This window comes from Notechis scutatus, chromosome 2 (assembly GCF_049901735.1).
Source record: "Notechis scutatus isolate UNSWTSFEM ecotype Mainland chromosome 2, rNotScu1.2, whole genome shotgun sequence".
Lineage (NCBI taxonomy): Eukaryota > Metazoa > Chordata > Lepidosauria > Squamata > Elapidae > Notechis > Notechis scutatus.
This window is the reverse complement of record NC_142010.1, coordinates 10,615,041-10,639,106: the sequence shown is the minus strand read 5'-3', so window position 1 is coordinate 10,639,106 and position 24,066 is coordinate 10,615,041. Positions and strand designations below refer to the sequence as shown.

Below are 24,066 nucleotides of genomic sequence, written 5' to 3'. Positions count from 1 at the left end.
TTAATACACGTAGTCCTCGACTTACCACAGTTCATTTAGTGACCATTCCAAGTCACGATGGCCCTGAAAAAAGGGACTTATGACCATTTTTCACACTTATGACTTGCAGCATCCTTCATGGTCACATAATCAATCACGATGCTTGGTAATTAACTCATATGTCAGGATTCTGGCAGTTACCCCCATTTAAATCATGAGTCTCGAGTCAAACTTCCAAAACTTCAAAAGGATTTATTGGGAGTTAAAATGTCAGGCAACTGCCTGGGTATAACTGACTCTGAGACACATCATTCATTGTCACCCTTGACCCTGGTTTTCCCCCCACCCCCTGGGTGTATGGTAATTCATATTCTCCAATAGGACACATCCATAGCCCAGAGTCATCATGCTCTCCAATTAGAATTTTGCACAGCAGAAACATCAGTCAGCTAGAAACTATCTTTGAAAAACTATTTATGGAATGCACTTTTGATTTCCAAGCTGCCACACTGCTCTTTCAAACCCCTTTCCCCTCTCCCTTTTCTGTTGGCAACTCTTAAAAGACCATAGAAATATTTTTTTATGAGTTGACATCGTATTTATGACAGTTGCAGTGTCCCAAGGTCATGGGATTCCCTTTTTGTGACCTTCTGACAAGCAAAGGTCAATAGCCAAGCCAGATTCGCACAACCACCACCTTACTAACTTAACAACTGCGGTGATTCACTTAACAACCTCAGCAACGAAGGGCCAAGTCCACTTGACCAATGTCAACGAAGGGCCAAGTCCACTTGACCAACAGGGCCAAGTCCACTTGACCAATATCGGTTGCTTAGCAACAGAACTTTTGGGCTCCATGGGGGGGGAAGGTCAGAAGTCGGGGATCACAGATAGGCGCCTTACTCCCATTTATCTGCGCCGCATTGCGCCCCGCCCCCTTCCTCGGGCCTGCAAGGGGAGGGCGATCACGTGACGCCACGGGAATCACGTGAAGGAACCCCTTCCGGCCCCCTCCCTACCCCGGGGCCGGAAATGCGAGATGGGAGAAAGAGAGGGGGGGGAGAGAAAGAGGGACCTACCAACCACGGAGCTGCCGCGGTTAAAACCAACGAGCCTGGAGGCCTAGAGCGGCGTGGGAATTTGTGGGCGTGCGGGAGGGGTGGGGGTGGGCGGCGCATTTCTCCTCCTGACGCTCCGGGATGTGCAGTTTGCAAGGCGGTGCGTAGTCGAGCCGAGACGGCGGCGGCTGCGGGCGGAGGGTGGGGAGCCGGAGTCGTCAGTGCAAAAGAGAGGGGTTGCATCGGGTCTGGGGCTCCTTAAAGGAAGGGGGCAGACCGGGCACAAGCCCGCATGAAGCCCACTTTCCCACCCAATCGTAGAGGTAAGTAGGTCTAACCAAGCCAAGGCCATCAGCCACAGCCATACCGTTCTGGGAGGGGAAGATGGGTTCTTCAGACGATTTGCTGTTGCCAGCTTTAGGTTTTTGCGCTGGGCTGGGTGGAGGGTTTGGGTTGTGCAATGTCGGGTTTAACCCAAAGGTTGCTTTTCGTATTTCGTATTTAATTTATTTTATTGCCATTGCACCTCCTACAAATGAAATGCCCTCTTCAGTGTACCTAGAATTCTTTTTATTGGCCAAGTGTGATTGAACACACAAGGAATTTGTCTTGGTGCAAATGCTCTCAGTGTACATAAAAGAAAAGATACATTCATCAAGAGTCAAGAATCATAAGGTACAACACTTAATAATAGCCATAGGGTACAATAAGCAATCAAATCATACTAGGAAAGAGTCGATAAATAGCTATAAAAATAAAATGCGAACACATATAGTTTGCATTTTCCAGGAGGCTTTCTGGGTTTTGGAGGGGGATGATTTCCATGACCCTGGAGGACTGAGAAGCTCCGTAGAGGTGCCTGATTTAACTTGGTTAGCTTAAAAATGATTGTGGGAAGGCTGCAAATGGATTTGTAAGCCCAGTCCGCCGTTTTCAAAGTCAAAGGTTGCAGTTTGACTTCTAAAAGACCGCAAAGAAGAGCAAGCTAAGATGATTAAAGGGGCTGGAGGCTAAAACACATGAAAAAAAGGATTTCGGTTTGGCTAGTCCAGAGAAAAAAAGGACTGGGAAGGGAGGGGCATGATAGCAGTATTTTGGTATTTGAGTGACTGCCACAAATAGGGTATCAATTTATTTTCCAAAGCACCTGAAGGCAGGAGAAGAAACAATGGATGGAAACTAATCGAGGAGAGAAAGCAACCTGGAATTAAAGAGAAACTTCCCAAAAGTGAGGACAGTTAACCAGCAGAACAGCTTGCCTTCAGAAACTGGGTGCTTCGCCACTGGAGGTTTTTAAGAAGAGAGTAGATAGTCACTTGTCTGAAGTGGGATAGGATCTCCACCTTTTATTCTGATTCAGTTCAGATGAGTGCAAGTCCACTTGAATAGCGGAATCACCCTCTGGAAGGTTTTCTGCCCGCCCGCCAGGGGAGGATACCAGCTGTCCCATTTTTTTAAAGGCTTCAGGTTTGTTTTCAGACAGACCCCAGATCCTTTTTTCTTGGATACTTCAAGAAGTGGTCTCAAATTTTGAGATACAGGTAGTCCTTTGACGTACAACCACAATGGAGCTCCAAATTGCTGCTGATAGAATAGATAGAACAGAATAGAATAGAATTTGAATAGAAATAGAATAGAAAATATAGAATAGAAAATGAATAGAATAGAATGTAGAGAATAGAATAGAATATATGGAATTAGAATAGAATAGAAAATGAATAGAATAGAAAATTAATAGAACAGAAAATATGGAACGGAATGGAATAGAATTCTTTATTGGCCAAGTGTGATCGGACACACAAGAAATTTGTCTTGGTGCAGATGCTCTTAAGCAGGGGTCCCCAACCACGGTCCGCGGACCGGTACCGGTCCGTGGAACAAGTCCTACCGGGCTGCTGGTTTGCTGGGCGCCGCCATCTTTTTTGATGAAAAAGTGCTTCCGGTGAGCTTTCCGGGTAGAAAGCCATTTCTACCGGAAAGCTCACTGGAAGCGCTAGCCCGCCATCTTTTTGATGAAAAAGTGCTTCCGGTGACCTCACGGAAGCACTTTTTCATCAAAAAGATGGTGGCGCCAGCTGATGCCGGTACCGGGCCGCGGCATAAAAAAGGTTGGGGATCACTGCTCTTAAGGAAGGCATTTGTTAAGGGAGCTGTGCCCCGTTTTACGGCCTTCTTGACTACAGTTGTTGAGTCAGTTGTTGCAGTCGTTAAGTTAGTAACTTGGTGGTTAAGTGACTTTGCTTGTCAGAAGGTTGCACAAAAGGTGATTGTGTGATCCCGGAATGCTATGACTGTCACAAATATGACTCGGTTGCCGAGTGTCTGAATTTTGATTACGTGCCCATGGGGATGCTGCAATGGTTCTAGGTGTGAAAAATGATCACAAGTCCACAAATAGGGTATCAATTTATTTTCCAAAGCACCTGAATGGTCCCTTTCTTCAATGCCGTCGTAACTTTGAAACGGTCATGAAATGAACTGTTGTAAGTCAAGGATTTACCTGTTTTATCCTCTGGCAGTTTAAGGATTGTGGGTTGCCTAATTCTCAAGGGTGCTTAACTTAATATTGTCTACCCGGCTTTGATTCGCAGCCCCGCTCAGTAGGGTAGTTTTTAACTCTCCTGCTATGGTTGTGTGACAACATCTGTGGTTAATGGAGAGATGATTTCCTCAATGGAGCCGTTTTTTCCAGCCTTTGCACAATGCAGCAAACCACACAAGGCATGGGGCTAGTGAATTGCACAACACACTAGCCTCATAGTTGGTAACTAGGTTGCAGTTTGGTTGGGGTGAGCACAAACCTGATCATCCTCCGTGGTTGCAGAAAATCTAGGCCCAAAGGCCCCTTCATGGTAGAATGCCCCTTCATTGCTATATTCACACAGCATCTATAATATTGGTCAATATCCCAAAGGTGTATTGTGTTTTTTTTTTCTTTTGAAGACGTTTCGATTCTCATTCTTAGTCCAGTTGCCTCTTAAAAAAGCACCTTTGGGACAACCCTGGCCTGGATGTGACTGAGAATCTCCACAGACATTTAACCTAGTCAATAAATTAACCTACTTGGAGGTTTCCGCAATGCATGGAGCCACGCAAGAGGTGAATAATGAACTGGTTTTCACAGAATGTAAAGATCTCGTTTTGCAAATGCACCTTCTAGGTTTTTTTTTCCCCTTCGCTGGTTTAATGGGTTGTGTGAACAGCCATTCGCTGGCAGCCATACTGCAGAGTTTCAAGCAAAAGGCTCTTCTCACCTTAGCCATTCCTCAAGTTTGACTGGGTTGTCCTTTCTGGGCTTCAGGCCAAGGCCCGTTTTTTGTGTGTGTATGTGTGTGTGTGTGTTTCTCTTTTCCTCCTCAAAATTTTCATAGTTGCTCAACAAGAGTCTCTGCTGTGGTGTTGTACACCTCACTTAACACGACATTGCTTGGCGGTGGTTGTGGACTTTTGCTGTACGGGGAAATCCTTGACTTACAACAGTTCATTTAATGACAGAAGTTACAACCTGTCATGTCCTTTTTGGAGTATGATTCTGAGGGGGAGATTGAGCAGCTGAGTGGGAGTGTGGCTGTGGTGGCTGTGGAAGAAACGGGGGAAGGGCACAGTCCGGCTGGGCAGTCAGAGGAAGACCCAGGGCCACCCCCTCTTCAATCTAGGGCACGCAGGGAGGAACAGAGAAGGGAGCAAGGTGGCTTACGGGAGAGAAAAGGGCCCTGATGCCTTTCATTAGTTGCAGCTGGGAGAACAGGATATAAGAAGGGCGTTTGCACATAGCACCTTGCTGGAAGCAAAGCATGCATTACCTTTGTCGAGGCTTATCTGGGTTTTGGTTATTATCCTGGCCTGTCATGTTAATTTACTTCAGCGTGGTTTGTGTTGGGTTTTTTTTTATTTTAATTTATCTGTATTTTGGGTTTGGACTGCATTTCTTCCCTTTGTAGACTGTTTTTGGAAGAGTTTGATCTCCAGCTGAAGATAACTGGACATTGGGGGCCAAGTTGGAGATATTAAATGGAATTTATTCTACTTTTGTGACTTTGTTATTTTTGTGCCACGCCCCGGGTCATCACACAACCGCACTAGAAAAAGTGACTTATATGACAATTTTTCACACTGCAGCATACCCAGGGTCACCAGATTTACATTTGGATGCTTGACAACTTAACAATGTTTGTGACAGTTGTAGTGTCCATGCAACTTTTTGACAAGCAAAATCCACGGGGAAACCACATTCACTTAACAACCGTGTTACTTTAACAACTGCAGTGATTCCCTTAACAAACGTTGGCAAGGAAAAGTCGTAAAATGGAGCAAACCCACTTAACAAATTTCTCACTTAGCGGCATCAATTTGGGGCTCAATTGTGGTCCTAAATTGAGGATTACCCGGGTTTACAATGATTGCAGTGTACTGAGGTCGTGTGAATTCCTTTTGTAGCTTTCTGTAACCTTCAGTCACTTTCTGATGAGCAAAATCGATTGGGAAGCCAGGTTCCCTTAGCGAACCTGCCACTAATTTAACAGTACAGTTACTAACTATGCACTGCACCGTTAAGTGTCATGATTCACTTAACGACTGTGGCAAGAAAGGTCATAAAATGGGGCAAAACTCACTTTAACAATTGTCTCACTTAGCCACAGAAATTTTGGATTCAGTTGTGGTCAAGGACTACCTATAATCTTACTTCAGAAGAGCCTGAATATTCAAGGGCAGTTACAAAGAGAGCTTTTTTTCAAAAAAATAATTAATTGGGTTATTTCATAAAGCAGGGATTTTTTTTTTAAAGTTAAGCTTGTGGGGCTTTTATTATCCTACCGTTTCCTCATGGGGCAAAACAGAAGTGGTTTAATTAACCACTACTGTTTTCTGGAAATGTATTTTGTTTACTTTCCAGACTAATCTGCAACCCTGGGATTTCATTTTGGTCTCCCATCCCAATATTAAGTTTTGAGCTCTGTGCTGCCCTGCCGGAAACAAAAGGATACTTTTAGAAGGGGAGATCACAAACCATTCGTAATCTGATGAAACCATCAGGCCTGAGAAGTTCTCTCTGGCTTGAAACCCTTCTCACATGTTGGGGTTACAGCTTTCAAAATCTGGAAACAAGGGGATTCTAGAAGAATCTAGAATATTCTATTTTTACCCATTTTTTTTTTTAGCTGAAGAAAACCCCAACCCAATTCAAAGTGGTTTACCAAAAGTAATTAGCAGGCAGCTCGGTTCTAATTTACAGATGTAAAAGATACAAGCAATAGAAGGAAATTAAAACAACTGTTCAAGGTCGGATTGGACCCACAGTTCCACTTTCTGCATTCTCTGCTGTGACTGGCTTTTTTTTCTCCTGCTGGGTTGTTCCTCTTTCCAGTCTTCTCTTCTCCTTTTGTGTTTGCTCTGGAGATCAAGCAATAATTCCCCTTTTTTCCCCCCGTTGTCCAAAAGGGGAAGATAATTGCTTCTTCTGTACCCTGCTGGGGAATTCTGGAAGTTGAAGTTCACACATCTTAAATTTGCTGAGGTGAAGAAACGTTGCTTTGGTTGTGGAATTTCATCAGATCAGGACATTGAGAATAAGTTGGCTGTGTGCGGGCAAAGTAATCGTGTATTCCTCTGTGTTCAGCTTTAAACAGGTCTGAATACAGCCAGTCCTTGACTTGCGACTGAAATGGAGCCCAAAATTTCCGTTGCTAAGTGAAACATTTAAGTGAGTTTTGCTATAGTTAGTCCTCAACTTGCAACAGTTCGTTTAGTGACCATTCAAAATTACAACGGCACTGAAAAAAGGGACTTATGACCATTTTTCACACTTAACGACCGTTGTAGCATCCCCCGTGATCACACAATCAAAATTCAGATGCTTGGCAACCAACTCATGACGGTTGCAATGTCCTGGGAATAATGTTTTTTTTAACCTTCTTACGACCTTCTGACAAGCAAAGTCAATGGGGAAGCCAGATTCACTGAACAACCGGGTTACTAATGTAACAACTGCAGCGATTCCCTTAACAATCGTGTTAAGAAAGATTTCAAAACAGGGAAAAACTCACTTCACAAATGTCTCACTTGGCGCTATCAATTTGGGGCTCCATTGTGGTCGTAAGTTGAGGACTACCGATGTAAGTCTAAGTCAGGGGCCACCAACCTTTTGGGCACCAGGGACCGGTTCTGTGGAGAGAGTTTTTTTCCATGGACCGGGGGGTTAGGGATCCCCTGGTTTAAATGTTAAGTGCTATTGCTTTTGATTTTTTAAATATTCTATTAGCTGGATATCCGTGCTTCGCGGTGAAACTATGTGAGTGGGCTATGCAGGAGAAATTCGGTTCACAATCCGTTTGGCTCAGTGGTGGTCGGTGGTTGAAACACATAAGGGAATATCGTTCCCGCCACCTTGAGTCTGGAAGCAGTTCCATAGGTGGAAGGCGTAGACATTTTGGTGAGGTAGCAAAGTTTAGTACTGTAAGGCAGGGGTCCCCAACCACCGGTCCGCGGACCGGTACCGGTCCGCGAAACAAGTCCTACCGGGCCGCTGGCTTGCTGGCGCCGCCATCTTTTTTGATGAAAAGTGATTCCGGTGAGCTTTTCCGGCAGAAAGCTCACCGGAAGCACGTTTCATCAAAAAGATGGCGGCGCAGCGCTTCCGTGAGCTTTTCCGGTAGAAAGCTCACCGGAAGCACGTTTCATCAAAAAGATGGCGCCAGCGCTTCGGTGAGCTTTTCCGGTAGAAAGCCATTTCTACCTGGAAAAGCTCATCGAAGCTTATACGCATTTTTTGATGAAAACGTGCTTCTGGTGAGGTCACCGGAAGCACTTTTTCATCAAAAAGATGGCGGCGCCCAGCTGATGCCGGTACCGGGCCGCGGCACCCAGCTGATGCCGGTACCGGGCCGTGGCGTAAAAAAGGTTGGGGATCACTGCTGTAAGGAGCCCCAGACCGCACCTGAGTGAAGGAGGGGAACGTCTGCCAGTTTGAACTGAGGTAACAGAACGTGAGGCAACTGGCAGTTGGAACAGAGTTCTTTTCAGGTGGGAGTAGAACTCCTTAGAATCAGAGCGTGTTAATTACTGTATAAGAAATACTAATGATCTGATGGTCATTTCATCATTTCATTTAGAGCCTCTGTGGCGCAGTGGTTAGAGTGCAGTACTGCAAGCTACTTCTGCAGCCAGCTGCCTACAGTTTGGCAATTCAAATCCCACCAGGGTCAAGGTTGACTCAGCCTTCCATCCTACTGAGGTGGGTAAAATGAGGACCCAGACTGTTGGGGGCAAGAGGCTGACTCTGTAAACCGCTTAGAGAGGGCTGTGAAGCACTATAAAGCGGTATATAAGCCTAAGTGCCATTGCTATTTCGAAAAATCCTTTCTTAGCGAGCACCTAGAAGCCAAGAGGAACATACGTGTCAAATTTCAAGTTTGTAGGCTTTACGGTTCTGGAGATTTCGTGATGAGTGAGTGGTACTTGGATTTTATATAATATAGATGAGCAGCTGCTGTTTGTAACACGTCAAAGGTCCTCAGCTCAGATTCCCCCAGTGATCAGTGGGTTTCACAATTGCTCCTTTCTGGAGCTGATCAGTAAATATCCCCATTCGACAGGCGTGGAAGATTGAGAATAAAAATAAACGTGGCCAAATGCAATGAAGATGAAAAAACAACATTGCTATAACTAGTATTGGTTAAAGTACTCACAAACGTTTGGTCTGCAATGCAGGCAACCCAGACATACGTTGTCATTGATGTTCGGTGCATTTCAGATTTAAAATACTGTGCCAATTAAATTCAAAGATCCTCTTTCCCACAAGTCATCTCTAACCAGGGAAAAAGATGGCGGAAGTCGCAGATGTCAGTATAAACTGGGGCTGGAGGGAAGTAGAAATTTCCCCTTTTCTACCAAGACAGCCCTAACAGCATAATTGGAACAAAAGTCTATTAGAATCATTTGTTTAGCGACCGTTTCAAGTTACAGTGCTGAAAAAAATGATTTACAGCCGGTCCCTGCACTCATAACTGTTCCAGCATCCCCACAATCATGTGATCAACATTTGGGCACTTGGCAACCAAAGTGTCTTTAGAATACTTAAACACGAGCCAGCCGTGTGTGGCAGCAGCCAAAAAAGCTAATATAATCCTTGGTTGTATAACCAAAGGCATAGAATCAAAATCATGTGAAGTGTTAGTACCACTTTATAAAGACTTAGTAAGGCCACACCTGGAATACTGCATCCAGTTTTGGACAATTACAAAAAAGATATTGAGGCTTTGGAAAAAGTGCAGAGAAGAGCAATTAAGATGATTAAAGGCCTGGAGACTAAAACATGAAGAACAGTTGCAGGAACTGGTTATGGCTAGTCTTGAGAAAAGAAGGACTAGGGGAAACATGATAGCAGTGTTCCAATATCTCAGGGGCTGCCACAAAGAAGAGGGAGTCAAGCTATTCTCCAAAGACAAGAAACAATCCCGCAGATTGTTTCTAATCAAGGAGAGAAACAACCTGGAATTAAGGAGAAACATCCGAAAAGTGAGAACCATAAACCAGGTTTTTAAAAAGAGACTGGACAGCCACCTGTGAAATAGTATAGGCTGTCCTACTTGAGAAAGGGGATTGGACTAGAACAAGTGGTCTCCAATCAGTGGGCCGGGGACCACTGGTGGTCCACAGAGAAATGTCACCTCCAAAGCAATTAATCCAGGCTGCACGGGAATACAAGGTTTGCATCGCTTGCATTGCGAACATGAGGTAGTGAGGGGGGGGGGGGAACTTGCCCCACGCGCCTCGTCTGGCCACCCGGCTGCTTCTTTCTACTTCTTTCTTCTGCTTTGGGTTGCACACAAGGAAAGCAGCAAAAGTCTTTCTTTCTCTCCCTCAAGATCTGCCAGAAATGAGTCTTTGGGACCCTGCAAGGCATCCTATCCCAAGAGGCTGCGCCGGCACGACAAGTCTCACCAATTCTGGCAGAATTTGGGGGAGAGAAAGAAAGACTTCTGCTGTTTCTGCTGCTTTCCTTGCATGAAGCCAAAAGTCTCTCTCTCCCTCCCTAGAGAACAGAGCTGGAGACGGTATCCCGCGATCCCAAATAAAGAATGATCGATCGGTAGGAAAACAGGGTGGGGAATTTTTCTGTAGACGTTTCTTGGGATTTTCCCAGGATCTCTGGTCTGCAGGATTTAAAATTATGAGTTTTGTGGTCCCTGATGTCCAAAAGGTTGGCAACCTTTTGATCAATCGATTGATTGAATAGTTGCATAGTCCTGGGGTCATGTAATTACATTTGCAACCTTCCCAGCCGGCTTCCTACAAGCCAAGTAAATGAGAGAAGCCGGATTCGTTTAACAGCCATTTTGTGGTGGGAATATCACCAGAGAGTTGTTAGGCTGCTTTTTGCTGGTTGTTCAAGATGGCTTCCTGACAATGGTTTAATCTGGATTCTTACACTGAGCAAGACGCTGGATCGGATGACCTCGGTGGCCCTTTGCAGCTCTGAGATTCTGCGGTTCAGCGCGTGGCTGTTTCAGTATTACATTTTTCCTCCTTCTCATCCATCTTTCTCTCCCTGTTCTTCAGGAAGAAGTTGGTTGGAGAGAAGACGCCCCCAGGTTTTTCTGTAGGTGAGAAGCTTTGAAATCCCATCATCTCTCCCTTGTAAGTACCAGTCTGAACTTGTCCAAACTTGGACTCAGACCCCTTCGATCATGTCCGCAGAAAGAAACCAGTGCTGGGCTGGGAAGGCGAAGAGTTGAGCAGAGCCGAGGCCAAAATGGCGGCGGAGCGATGGGAGGTGTCCTCCGTGGGCCTCCACCCGTACGAAACCCGGGTGGAAAAAGGAGTCAAAATGGAGGAGTTTGAGAGAAATGGCCTTGCGCTGGCCGGCCCGACCCGATTCCGGAAGAGCCCTTATGTCGTCCAAGCTTTCACCATAGGGGATCATTTTAGCCGGATGACAGCCAAGCCAACAGAACAGGACCTCGAGGAGGGGATGCTGTCACCCTGTTGGGAAGCCCAATGGCGGGACATCCTGAAGAGCACACCGTCCCCGTATTCAGGGTGGAGCCACCCGCATATCCCGGGGGTTCTGGCTCCTGCGGAAACCAGGGCTGGCGAAGAGCTCCTACAAGAAGAGACAGGTGGGCTTCTGGCCCCGGAGAGACCCCTCAAGACCAGCCTGGATGCAGACCCTGCAGAGCAAGGGGAGGATGGAGAGGTGAAGGGAGAGGGCCGAGCCCAGGAGACCTCCAGCGCGGAACTGCACCGGCAACACTTCCGCTGGTTTTGCTACCAAGAGGCGGAGGGGCCTTGGGACGTCTGCGCCCGGCTGCGGGAGCTGTGCCTCAACTGGCTGCAGCCGGACCTGAATTCGAAAGAACGGATGGTGGAGCTGGTGGTCTTGGAGCAGTTCTTGGCCATCTTGCCTGAGGACCTCCAGGGCTGGGTAGGAGAAAGCGGGCCGGAGACCTGTGCCCAGGCGGTAGCCCTGGTGGAGGACTTTCTGCTGAGGCAGCAAGAGACTGAGAGGTGGAAACAGGAAGTAAGGTTTCAGGGGTGGGGAGGTGGGGATGAGTCCCTCAGTCCTTCACCTCATATGAGCCATCGGTGGTACAGGGGATAAAGTGCAGTCTTGCAGGCTAACTCTGCCCACTGTTGGCAGTTCGATCCTGACCGGCTTAAGGTTGACTGAGCCTTCCATCTTTCCATCAGTGAGGACCCAGATTGTTGGTGGGGGGGAGGGAGGCGATATGCTGACTCCCTAAACCAAGGGTCTCCAACCGTGGCAACTTTAAGATTTGTGGACTTCAACTAGCAAACCTGGCTGAGGAATTCTGGGAGTTGAAGCCCACAAGTCTTAAAAGTCGCCAAGGTTGGAGACCCCTGCCCTAAAGCACTTTAGAGAGGGCTATAAAGCAGGGGTCTTCAACCCTCGGTCCATGGACTGGCACTGGGCCGCAGCATGCCAGAAATTGGGCCGCAGAAACAAGCAAAGACCCATCCATGGGATGCAGGTAGCACATGAACCCAGGTCCCCTCTAGTTCATAGAAAAAACACTCTCCAAGGAACCAGTCCCTGGTGTCCAAAAAACTGGAGGCCACTGCTGTAAAGCACTATGAAGTGGTATATAAGTGTAAGTGTTATTGCTATTGCTGTTGCTATCTCACTGTGTCCCATCAGGGACTGACAGATGGAATCAGGGCTGCAATAGCTCACAGATAAATAACATAATCAGAGTTGGAAGGGACCTTGTAGGACATCTAGTCCGACCCCCCGCCCAAGCGGGAGGCCCTACACCATTTCTGACAAATGGCAATCCAATCACATGGTAAGACGCTGGGTCTGCGCACCGCTGAGTTCGACAGCTCGGCGGCTCGATTCCCGTAAGCGAATGAACCACGGAAGGACAAGGAAAAGAGCCTCCCTCGATTGCCTACTGGCATTCAGGCGTCCCGCAGGTTAAGATAACACCGCCCGAAAAAATTTCCTTTCACAGAGGCAGCCAGCCACCCCGGAGATCCCTGGCTAACGCGTGCCGTACGCTAAATAAATAAATAAGGTGGAATCAGTATTTCTCCATCTTGGCAACTGTAAGATATGTGGGCTTCAACTCCCAGAATTCCTGCGAAATTGTTTTCATTTTAGTAGTTTATAGTCCGGGGTGGGCTTCAAAAATTTTAGCAACTGGTTCTCTGCCTGGTGGTTGTGGGTGGTTGTGGCCATGGTGGGTGTGGCCTAGTTGGCCTCCTGCACCATGGTAGGGAGGGGGGCATTTTTGCTCTCCCCGGGCTCCCGAGGCTTTCCTCGGGCCTCCGAGAGGGTGAAAATGGCCTCCCCGGGCTCCGGAGGCCCTCTGGAGGCTTTCCAGAGCCTCCCGGAAGCCCGTTTTTCACCCTCCCCGAGCCTCCAAGTGGGCCCTGTACTTACCTGGCATCCAAAACAGTCCGCGTGGGGACTCCTGGGAGAGACGGGGCCAGCCAGGGGTGGGATTTGCCAGTTCACCGAACCCGCCCTTAGAAATGATAAAATGAGCTACCGGTTCACCCCTGTTTATAGTATAAAACACGAAAGTACAAAAGCAAATAGTGGGACACAGTGGGGAAGGGAAGTGGAAGAAAGAAGTGTGGAAAAGAAAAATAAAGTGTTGACTTCGTCCGACTCCTTCTGTTGCGGTAGAATAAAGCAGGGGTCCCCAACCACCGGTCCCCGGACTGCTCCCAGTCCGTGGAACATTTTCTACCGGGCCGCCGGTTTGCTGGGCGCCGCCATCTTGTTTTGATGAGAAAGTGCTTCCGGTGAGCTTTTCCGGTTGAAAGCGGCGTTTGGGTCCTGAAGGAATCCTCGCGCCTTAGTTTCATCGAAGGGGGCGGGGCGGCTTCGAACAAAACTAAGGCGCGAGGATTCTTTCAGCACCCAAGGCAAGGCGAGCTGAGTGACCGTCCCGAAGCCGCCGCGAAGCCCATCGACAAAGGTACAAAGGAGGAGTTGAAGGTGGTGGGGAAAAGCGGGGGACGGCTGGCTGGCCGGTCGCTCGGCTCGCCTTGCCATGCGTGCTGATGCCGGTACCGGGCCGCGGATCATTTTGTGATGCCGGTACCGGGCCGTGGCACAAAAAAAGGTTGGGGGCCACTGGAATAAAGCATGAACATCGAACCTCAGCTTTTTACTTTTTCACAGTAGTATAAAACTAGCCATTTCTATAAGGACAAATCAACTTAATCAGTAAAACCCAAAATCGGAAGTTTCATTTTTCCCCCCCCACAACTCAAGCACAAAGCCCAGGAGCGGTTTCCAAGCAGAAACAAAAGCCCTCGTATTCTTTTCTTCGATCAAAACGGTCAATTTAGCCATCTCTGCTAAGACCATCAGCTTTTTTGTAAGCCATTCATCCATGGTGATGGGAATCGAAGTGTCCTTCCATTTTTGGTGTATACAGTAGTCTTGCTGCCAAAATCCCTCAGCCCGTTTGCTTTAACATCGGTAGCCTTCCAGCTCCCAGAGTTCTGCAGCCAACCTCGCCATTACGATGTGTAATTCCCAGAATTACCCAGGCCGCGTTGCAGGCTGGGGGAATTCTGGGAGTTGAAGTTCATAAATCCTAAAGCAGCTGAGGTTGAGAAATTCTGTATTATTGGCTGACATTAGCTCGTGGGTTGTTGTTTTTTTTAAACCCTTTCGAGGCTGTTTCCTCCTCAGCTGAAGGAAACACTTTGCTTTAGTCATGCGCCTGAAATGTTGATATAACTTTATTGGGATTTTTAGTAAAGAAATATATTTGACGGAATACATTTACAATAGTTAGAATAAAGAAAAGAAGAAAAGGCAGAATAGGAAAACCAAAATGTAGAGGGAAAAGGAAAGAAAATATAAAAAAAAATAGCTTCCAATTTTTGTTAACAGCAGTTATAACTTTTACCTCTTAGTCTGTGGTTATACCAGGCTCTTCCTTTTTTGGTAATTTTTTTTTTCCTAATCAAAAGCATCTATCACAAGTTCTTTTTTTTCTTCTGTTTCACACAAAACGTTTATAAGGCTTTCCAGTCAGCAATCAACTTTGTGCCTTGAAATTTTGGATTTCTCCCTCAGTTGAGCCAACAGCCTGAAATGTGAACAAGCCGGTCAGAAGTTTGGGGTCTTTCTGACCTTCTCGCTTCATACTAAGCCCATGAATTAGTTTTCCAGTCTTTCTCCAGATCTTACTGCCTGTTTAACATTTCCCAGGCATGGTCTCGTCCCATATTCTTTTGAGTGTAGACCAGTGGTGGGATTCAAAATTTTTTTACTACTGGTTCTGTGGGCGTGGCTTGATGGGTGTGGCGTGGCTTAGTGGGTGTGGCAGGGGAAGGTTACTGCAAAATCCCCATTCCCTCCCCACCTCACTAACCTGCTTTCCAGCTCCGTTCTCCTGTGCAGGGCAACCAAAGAAGACCCAGCCGATCAGCTGGGACTTGGGAGGCAGAGATAAGATGGGGGCGGGGCCAGTCGGAGGCGGTATTTGCCGGTTCTCCGAACTACTCAAAATTTCTGCTACCGGTTCTCCAGAACTGGTCAGAACCTGGTGAATACCCACCTCTGGTGTAAATGAGACTTGTCAACTTCTACGCATTGTGGACCTCAACTCCCCGAATGGCCAAGGTCCTTGCCACATCTCCCGATCTTGCGCTATGACACTCAGTAGATTTCCATCAACTATTGTGAGGGTTTGTTTCCCGGCCGAACGGTTGCAGCGGTGTGCAGCAAAAAAACAACAACACCGTCTTCATACGTGTGTTGTTGTGACATCACATGTACATTCCCCAAAGGGCCAGAACCGGCAAGTGATGGATGCTCCCTTTGTCATTCAGATTCAAACAGCCAGAATTGCAGCTATCCACCCACGTTTTTGCTTTTCTTTTTTTTGAATCTTTCAGGTGCTCGGAGAGTTTGAAGAAGTAGCGATGAGTTTTTCAAGAGAGGATGACGCCAGCGAAAAACAGCCTTGCCGGGAAATCAAGCAGGAGCAGGCCAGTTGGTTGGGTATGGATGTTTTGTCGTGTATTTATTTAGTTAGTTGAATATTTTTGTGACCACGTTCATATGCTGCCCATCTCGCCTATCCTCAACTTGACAACCATCATTGAGCCTTGAATTGCGGTGATAAGTCTTCCCAGTCATTAAGCAGGTCACTATGCGACCACGTCCGATTTTGTGACCTTGTTTTGTGGCAGTCACTAAGTGAACGCCACAATAGTAAGGTGAACATCACGGCTGTATAGTTAATCTGAGCCAGCCGTGTGCAGCAGCAGCCAAAAAAGCCAATGCAATCCTAAATTGCATTAACAGAGGGATACAATCCAGATCAAGGGAGGTACTAATACCACTCTGTTAAAGCCTTAGTAAGACCACACCTAGAGTACTGCATCCAGTTTGGGTCACCACATTATAAAAAAGTTGTTGGGACTCTATAATGAGTACAGAGAAGAGCAACCAGGATGATTGGGGGACTGGAGACTAAAACATACGATGAACGGCTGCAGGAACTGGACATGGCTAGTCTAGTGAAGAGAAGGACCAGGGGAGACAGGATAGCAGTCTTCCAATATTTGAGGGGTTGCTACACAGAAGAAAGGGTCAAGCTATTTTCTAAAGCACCTGTAGGCCAGGCAAGGAATAATGGATGGAAACTGAACAAGGAGAGATTTAACCTGGAAATAAGGGGAAACTTTCTGACAGTGAGAACAATCCACCAATGGAACAGAAGTCGCCCTCGGAAGTTGTGGGAGCATCATTACTTGAGACTTTGAAGAAGAGATTAGACTGCCATTTGTCAAAAATGATGTAGGGTCTCCTGCTTGGGCAGGGGGTTGGACTAGATGACCTGCAAGGTCCCTTCCAACTCTGACTATCTGTGATCTGTTATGTATCCTCTGCAATGACTCTTATTTTTCAGTTCTTTGTCTTCCCTTCTGTCATCTTCCGGTGTTGCCATATCCGCTGTCCAGACTTAATTCGAAGTTACCGTGAACCTCTTCAAGGACTAGTTAACAATAGGAATTTGAAGTATCCCTCCCCGCAGTCACATGATCAGAATTTGGAAGCTGAGCAAACCCTCATTTACGGCTGTTTGCAGCAACGCTAAGTCACATGTGTCAGGATTCCAGCAGTTACCCCATTTAAATCAGGAGTCTCAAGCCAAACTTCCAAAACTTCAAAAGGATTTACTGGGAGTTAACATGTCCGGCACTGCCTGGGTGTAGCTGACTCTGAGACACATCGTTCATTGTCACTCTTGCCCCTGGTTTTCCCCCCACCCTCTGGGTGTATCGTAATTCATATTCTCCAACGAGACACATCCATAGCCCAGAGTCATCAATCATGCTCTCCAGTTAGAATTTTGCACAGCAGAAACTTCAGTCACCTAGTTACTATCTTTGAAATCATTTATGGAATGCACTTTTGCTTTCCAAACTGCAGCACTGCTCTTTCTCCCCCTCCCTTTCTGTTGTCAACTCTAAAAAGACCATAGAAATATTTTATGAGTTGACAACATGAATGTGTCCCAAAAGTGTTTTTTTCAAGAGGCAACTGGACTTTCTGGTTTTTTTTCTTTGACGACCTTTTGCTTCTCATCCAAGAAGCTTCTTTAGCTCTGACTGGATGGTGGAATCCATCCAGCTAGAGCTGAAGAAGCTTCTTGGAGGAGAAGTGAAACGTCGTCAAAGAAAACAAAACAAAACAAGAAAGTTCACTTGTCTCTTGAAAAAACGACAGGCCTTGGGAAAGTTCACCGTCATTTGAAATGAAGTCTGGACGGTGGATATGGCAATACCCGAAGATGACAGAAGGGAAGAGAAAGGACTGGAGAAATTGAATGACAGTAGCAATAGAAAGCAAAGATAATACTCATAATAATTATTTTATTTATTGTTATTTATTTATTTATTTTGTCTAGTGATTATAAGATAATAGGTATAAGTATAAACATAGTTATGAATACATGAAATGGGTAAATATAAGAAAAATAAAAAGAAACAATAGGACAGGGACGGTACGCACATTGGTGCGCTTATGCACGCTCCCTACAGGCCTCTTAGGAAAGGGGTGAGGTCAATAGTAGACAGTCTAAGGTTAAAGTTTTCGGGGTTTGGGGAAGAACCCACAGAGTCGGGTAGAGTATTCCAGACATTGACCACTCTGTTGCTGAAGTCGTATTTCCTGCAATCAAGTTTGGTGCGATTAACCTTGAGTTTGTATCTATTGTGTGCTCTTGTGTTGTTATGGTTGAAGCTGAAGCATTCATTGACAGGTAGGACATTGTAATATATAATTTTATGTACTATACTTAGATCGGACCGAAGGCGGCGTAGTTCTAGGTTTTCTAGGTCTAGAATTTCGAGTCTGGTGGCATCAGGTATTCTGCAACGAGTAGAGGAGCAGAGAACTCTTCTTGTGAAAGATATCTGGACTTTCTCAACTGTGTTAATATCAGATACGTAATGTGTATCTTATTTTATTTATTTATTTATTGTAATTGCACCTGGGGTGCAATGCCAAAACATGCTGAGCATCACTTCAGCGCCAGCAAAACTCTTGCAAGAGGCAGCTTTATTTGGAACATCCTGACATCCTGCAATATCCTTCGTACCGTCAAACAGCAACGTTTACCTATCCCAGATCTTTGGGAAGGCCTTGCTAGGTTGAATAAAGACGCCAGGCTAAATGCTGTATCTGTCTGACTGTGCAACGAACCCATCATAGACCTCGCTAAAGAAGGTTTTGGCGAGATTCCTTCTTGGAAAGAGTCACTTCCAAGTTTTATGCAGTTCTCTTAAATTTCTCTTAAATTTCTCCTAAATTTCCTGAAGAGAAACCGACTCCCAGCAGAATTTCAGAAATGAAAGCTGAATCCACGCATCACACAAAACTGTAGCTTTTTTTCCCCCTCCCCCCAAAAAATAATAATGGTTTATTGTTAGTCTAGGAGACGGGCAAAATAATTATTGCTGGTTAGTCTATTTCCTGGTTTCTTTTCTCTCTTTTTTAAGAAATTCTTTTCTTCTGAAGATGGTTGGGGCATGGCAGAAAAACGAACAATAACCCAGGAAGCTATAAACTATATATAGAATTAGAATATAGAATAACAGAGTTGGAAGGGACCTTGGAGGTCTTCTAGTCCAACCCCCTGCTTAGGCTAGAAGCCTTATACAATTTCGGACAAATGGCTATCCAATCTCTTCTTAAAACCCTCCAATGTCGGAGCACCCACAACTTCTGTGGGCAAACTGTTCCACAGATTAATTGTTCTAACTGTCAGGAAATTTCTCCTTGGTTGCTTCTCTCCTTGATTAATTTACACCCATGGCTTCTTGTCCTGCCCTCAGGTACTTTGGAGAACAGCTTGACTCCTTCTTTGTGGCAATCCCTGAGATATTGAAAGACTGCTATCGTGTCTCTCCTAGTCCTTCTTTTCATAAAACTAGACACACCCAGTTCCAGCAACCATCCATCATATGTTTTAGCCTCCAGCCCCCTCATCATCTTGGTTGCTCTTCTCTGCACTCTTTTTCTAGAGTCTCAACATCTTTCTTACATCGTGGCGACCAAACACATCCCTGTTTCTATGCAAAGCTTCAGGAGACGGGAAGCCAATAGCTTTAAAATTAAAATTTGCTGTCTTGAAATGAATGGTGGTTAAATGATCCGAATGTCAGGGCTCCAACACATCCACCCCCATTCAAACCATAAGTCTCTAGCTGCATTTCTCAGAGTTAAAAAAAAAAAAAAGATTTATTAGGAGTGACCATGTCGGCGTTAGCTGGGTGCAGCCGACACTAAAATACATTAGTGTCACACATTAAAAATACAGTTGCCACTTAAATTGATTGTGGTCACACATTAGAATGGTAAAAAAAAACACACTAAATGTAAAAAAAAAAGCATCTTAGCGCAGAATATGAGTGTGTGTCGTTTCAACCGTTGTACTTGTTATTAGTTCTAGCTTTTCTAACGCTCTCTTTTAATCCTGACAGATAAGTGGGAGAGTGAGGATGAAGAGGCCGTGTTTGAAGCGTTGTTGGAAAAAGCTGAAACTCAAGTCCTGGAAGAAAACTTTGGAGAACAAGAGGCACCAAGGTGGGAGCAGAGATTCCCAATAGACAAGAGAAGAAATAACGCCATTCTTGGTGAGAGCAGGGTCTCTAGGGAACGTGTCTCGGAGGACAAAGCGCCAACAGGAAAGCGGAGATATGTTTGCGCTATTTGTGGGAAGGGCTTCACTCAAAAATCCAACCTCAACCGGCATCACAGAACCCACGTGGGAGGAAAGACATTTCAGTGCTTAAAATGCGGCAAAAGCTTCAAGTGGGAAACCAGTTTTATGCGGCATCAGCGATTCCATACCGGCGAGAAACCTTATCCCTGCGTTGACTGCGGGAAATGCTTTAGTCGGAGCGCAAACCTCATCATTCATCAGAGGATTCACACCGGAGAGAAACCCCACCAGTGCGCCGACTGCGGGCAGAGTTTTAGCCAGGTTTCCAATCTCGTTCGACACCACCGCGTCCACACCGGGGAGAAACCTTACAAATGCCTGGAGTGCGAGAAGAGTTTCACGCAGAAATCAAACCTTGTCAAGCATCAGAGTGTCCACTTGGGGGACAAGCCGCCCCGACGCTCGGCTAATGGGAAGAGGCTCGGTCAGAGGCCCAACCATAAGAGATTGGACAGGGATCCCCTTGGAGAAAACCCCTGTCAGTGCTTCAAGTGTGGGAAAATCTTTTCCCGGAGAGGCAACCTCCTCAGGCATCAGAGCATCCACACAAAAGACAAGCCGCACAAATGCCTCGAGTGCGGGAAGCGGTTCAACCAGAGGACCAACCTGAACGCACATCAAAGGATCCACACCGGGGAGAAACCGTACCGATGTCCAGACTGTGGGAAAAGTTTCCGTTGGAGGGCGCATCTCATCATCCACAAGCGCTTGCACACCGGCGAGAAGCCGCACAAATGCGCCGACTGCGGGCAGAGCTTCAGCCAGCGGTCCAATCTGGTGAGGCACCTCCGAATCCACACGGGAGAGAAGCCGTACAAATGCTTGGAATGCGAGAAGAGCTTTGGCCAGAAATCCAACCTTCTCAAGCATCAGAAGATTCACACGGGGGAAAATGCCCTCCATCAGCCAAGCGGTAATGTCAGACGGGACCAAACGGGAGAGGAACCCTATCAATGTTTCAGGTGTGGGAAAATATTCACCCGCAGGGGGAACCTTTTGAGGCACCAGAGCATCCACACACGAGAAAAACCTCACAAGTGCTCCGAGTGTGGAAAGAGATTCAATCAGAGAGCCAACCTCATCAGCCATCAGAGGATTCACACCGGGGAAAAACCCTTCGCCTGCCTTGACTGTGGGAAATGTTTTCGGCAGAGCCCGCACCTGATTAAACATCAGAAAGTCCACACTGAGGAGAAGGCGTCCTACCACCATAGCTCGGATCATGGGGCGAGCATCAGCCTTGAGCCAGGCCACAGGAGCCACGAGAGGATCTACCTGAGAGGCAATCCGTATCAGTGTATGACGTGCGGGAAGATGTTTAACTGGCAATCGAATTTCATCCGCCATCAAAAAATCCACGCCGGCGAAGAACCTCGCCAGTGCTTGGACTGCGGGAAGACGTTCAACCGGAGGAAGAACTTTGTGGCGCATCAGAGAATCCACACGAAAGAGAAGCCTTACCAGTGCACTGAGTGTGGGCAAACCTTCACCTGGGAAGCGCACCTGGTGATCCATCAAAGAATCCACACGGGAGAAAAACCTCACACCTGCGTGGAGTGCGGGCAGAGTTTCAGCCAGCGGTCCAACCTCATCCGCCATCAGAGGATCCACACGGGAGAGAAACCCTACGCTTGCTCGGAGTGCGGGCAGAGCTTTACGCAAAGGACACACCTTGTGGTGCACCAGAGAATCCACACGGGGGGAGAAACCCCACACCTGCCTGGAGTGCGGGCAGGGCTTCAGCCAGAGGGCGCATCTGATTGTCCACCGGAGAATCCACACGGGAGAGAAGCCGTATCGGTGCGCGGACTGTGGACAGGGCTTCTGCCAAAGATCCAACCTCACCAGACATCAGAGATCCCATGACTGCGAGAAACGAAAGAAGGAGATGGGGAGGCATACTCCGCTGGAGGGGTGTGTGTTTTGAGTCTCGGTCCCCCCAAGCGTGGGGCATGAGGGAGAATGGGCGTGTTCAGTCGGTATGGACATTTGGGGAGGGGTGGGGGGGACAAACCAAATTGGTCTTTATGGAAGGATCCACCAAGGAGACTGGGGCTGAGCTATAAAATATACAGAGTTGTGAAACAGTTTGAAGACGCTGATCGTATTAAAACAGCCATCTTCAAAATGGCTACTGGTGTCTTGACTTTTACAGCAGTGTTTTTCAAACTTGAGATTACTGTTTAAGGCCGTGTGTCTTAACCATAGCAGCTTTTAAGATAGGTGGACTTCAAACTCCCAGAATTCCCCAGCCAGCTATGCTGGCTGGGGAATTCTGGGAGTTTGAAGTCCACATGTCTTTTAAAAAATGGCCAAGTTTGAGATACGTTGTTTTACAGGATGATGTCACCGGTAAAAATGCACTGATTTACCAAATATCCTTGCTCTTCCCTGTTGCCTTTGCTTCACTTGGTCCTTCGACAGCTGCCGCTGCCCAATCGTCGTTCCTCTTTTTTAACCCAGTGGAAGGCGGGAAAGAAATGAGGCGAAGAAGATTGTACGTCAGCACCGTTGCTTTCTGGAAAAAGGACACCCAGCTGGGCCCCCAAATTGTGGGCAGAAACTGATAAAATAAAGATTTGGCTTGCAAATGCACTAGATAAGGTTGGGGGAGTGCAGAGAAGAACAGCAGCCCCCCCCCAATTCTCTTGAGTCACATGACTAGTGGGGGGAGGGGCTTAGAACGGAGGATTCCACAGGATTCTGGCCCTCCATTCTAAGCCCCTCCTCCCTGCTAGTCAGGTGACCGGGAACACAGCGGATAAAAGAGCGTTTCTCAACTATTGGGCGGCTTTTTAAGATATCTGGACTTCCAACTTCCCAGAATTCCCCAGCCAGCCAGCATGGTTGGCAAAGGAATTTGTGGGAGTTGAAGTCCACGCATCTTCAAGTTGAGAAACTGGTCTGTGGTGGGGTCCGAGGATGCCAGCGCACCCCAAACCAACTTGCCGTTGGTCCAAAGAGCATCCTTGGGATTGTGTGTCCTGTGCATCATTCGGACTTGGTGTTTTTCGATCACAGGGTTAAATAAAACAAACAAAAAACGGGGGCGTGTGCAGCTGACCCCCAAAACCAATCCAGGACAACTCCTTTCTGAGGACTCTTTAACAGGCTAAACTCCCTTTCCTCCCAGCATTTTTCTCCCCATTGGAACTGCTCTCGTCCTGTGCTCCATGGAGGTAGTTCTCAATCCTTTTGAATCCGCTACAGCGAGGATCCCCGATCCTCAGGTATCCCTGCAGAACAATCCCCTCTGCTCCGACCCCACCCTCGCCCCAGGCCGCCAAGCAGGGACCACTGTGGTATAGTCTTCAATATATCAGTACTTCTCTGGCACACCAGATGAGAACTGTCAACCCACGGAACAGACGTTGCCTTCGGAAGTTGTGGGAGCGTCATCCCTTGAGACTTTCAAGAAGAGACTGGACTGCTATTTGTCAGAAACGACGTAGGGCAGTGGTGGCTAACCTTTTGGCTCCTGGCAAAAATTGCGCCCTCGCATGCCAGCACCCAGAAGGCAATACGTGCCCCCACACACACACCTCCTACGCATGTGCCCGCAATCCCCCATCACCCCCTTACCTGCACTGCGCCTCACGGCTGATTTTCAGCCAGTTTGAGGCCTCTTTTGGCCTCCCAGAGGCTTGAAGGCCTCTGCAGGCTTTGCAGGCCAAAAACTAGGCCCGTTTCATCACTTCCAGTATTTTCGGACAAACAGAAAGTGATGAAACGGGCCTAGTTTTCGCCCTGCAAAGCCTGCAGAAGCCTTCCTCAAGCCTCTGGGAGGCCGAAAAAGGGCCAAAAATCAGCTGTGAGGTGCACACATGCGCCGTGAGGTAAGTTTGCCTGCAGCTCGCATGCTGGCACATATGGCTCTGCGTGTCACCTGTGGCACGCGTGCCATAGGTTCGCCATCATGGGTGTAGGGTCTCCTGCCTTGATGACCTACAAGGTCCCTTCCAACTCATGATTATCTGTTCTCTAAATTGTTGAATGTTATACAGGCAGGCCTCTACTTATGACCACAATGGAGCTCAAAATATCTGTTGCTAAGCAAGACCTTTGTTAAGTGATTTTTTTCAACAAAAAAAAAATAATTCCCCCATTTAAGACCTTTCTTGCCACCGTTGTTAAGTGGACTGCTGCAATTGTTAAGTTAGCAACCTGGCTTGTTAAGGGAACCTGGCTTCCCCATGGTCTTTGCTGGTCTGAAGGCGGCAAATGGCGGTCCCACGACCAGGAACACTGCAACCGTCATAAATGCGAGTCAGTTGCCAAGCCTCTGGATTTTGAGTAATAGA

At 47.0% G+C, this 24,066-nt stretch overlaps 1 protein-coding gene across 1 annotated transcript; it reads left to right on the top strand.

The window, feature by feature from the left end:
- Window positions 1-1,107: 1,107 nt before the first annotated feature.
- Window positions 1,108-21,893, top strand: LOC113424439 (uncharacterized). Its single transcript, XM_026686129.2, is given in 5 exon segments — window positions 1,108-1,360; window positions 10,596-11,556; window positions 15,426-15,531; window positions 19,524-21,463; window positions 21,465-21,893. Coding segments are annotated over 4 exon segments (3,042 nt in total). The 5' UTR covers window positions 1,108-1,360; window positions 10,596-10,788; the 3' UTR covers window positions 21,693-21,893.
- Window positions 21,894-24,066: the final 2,173 nt, after the last annotated feature.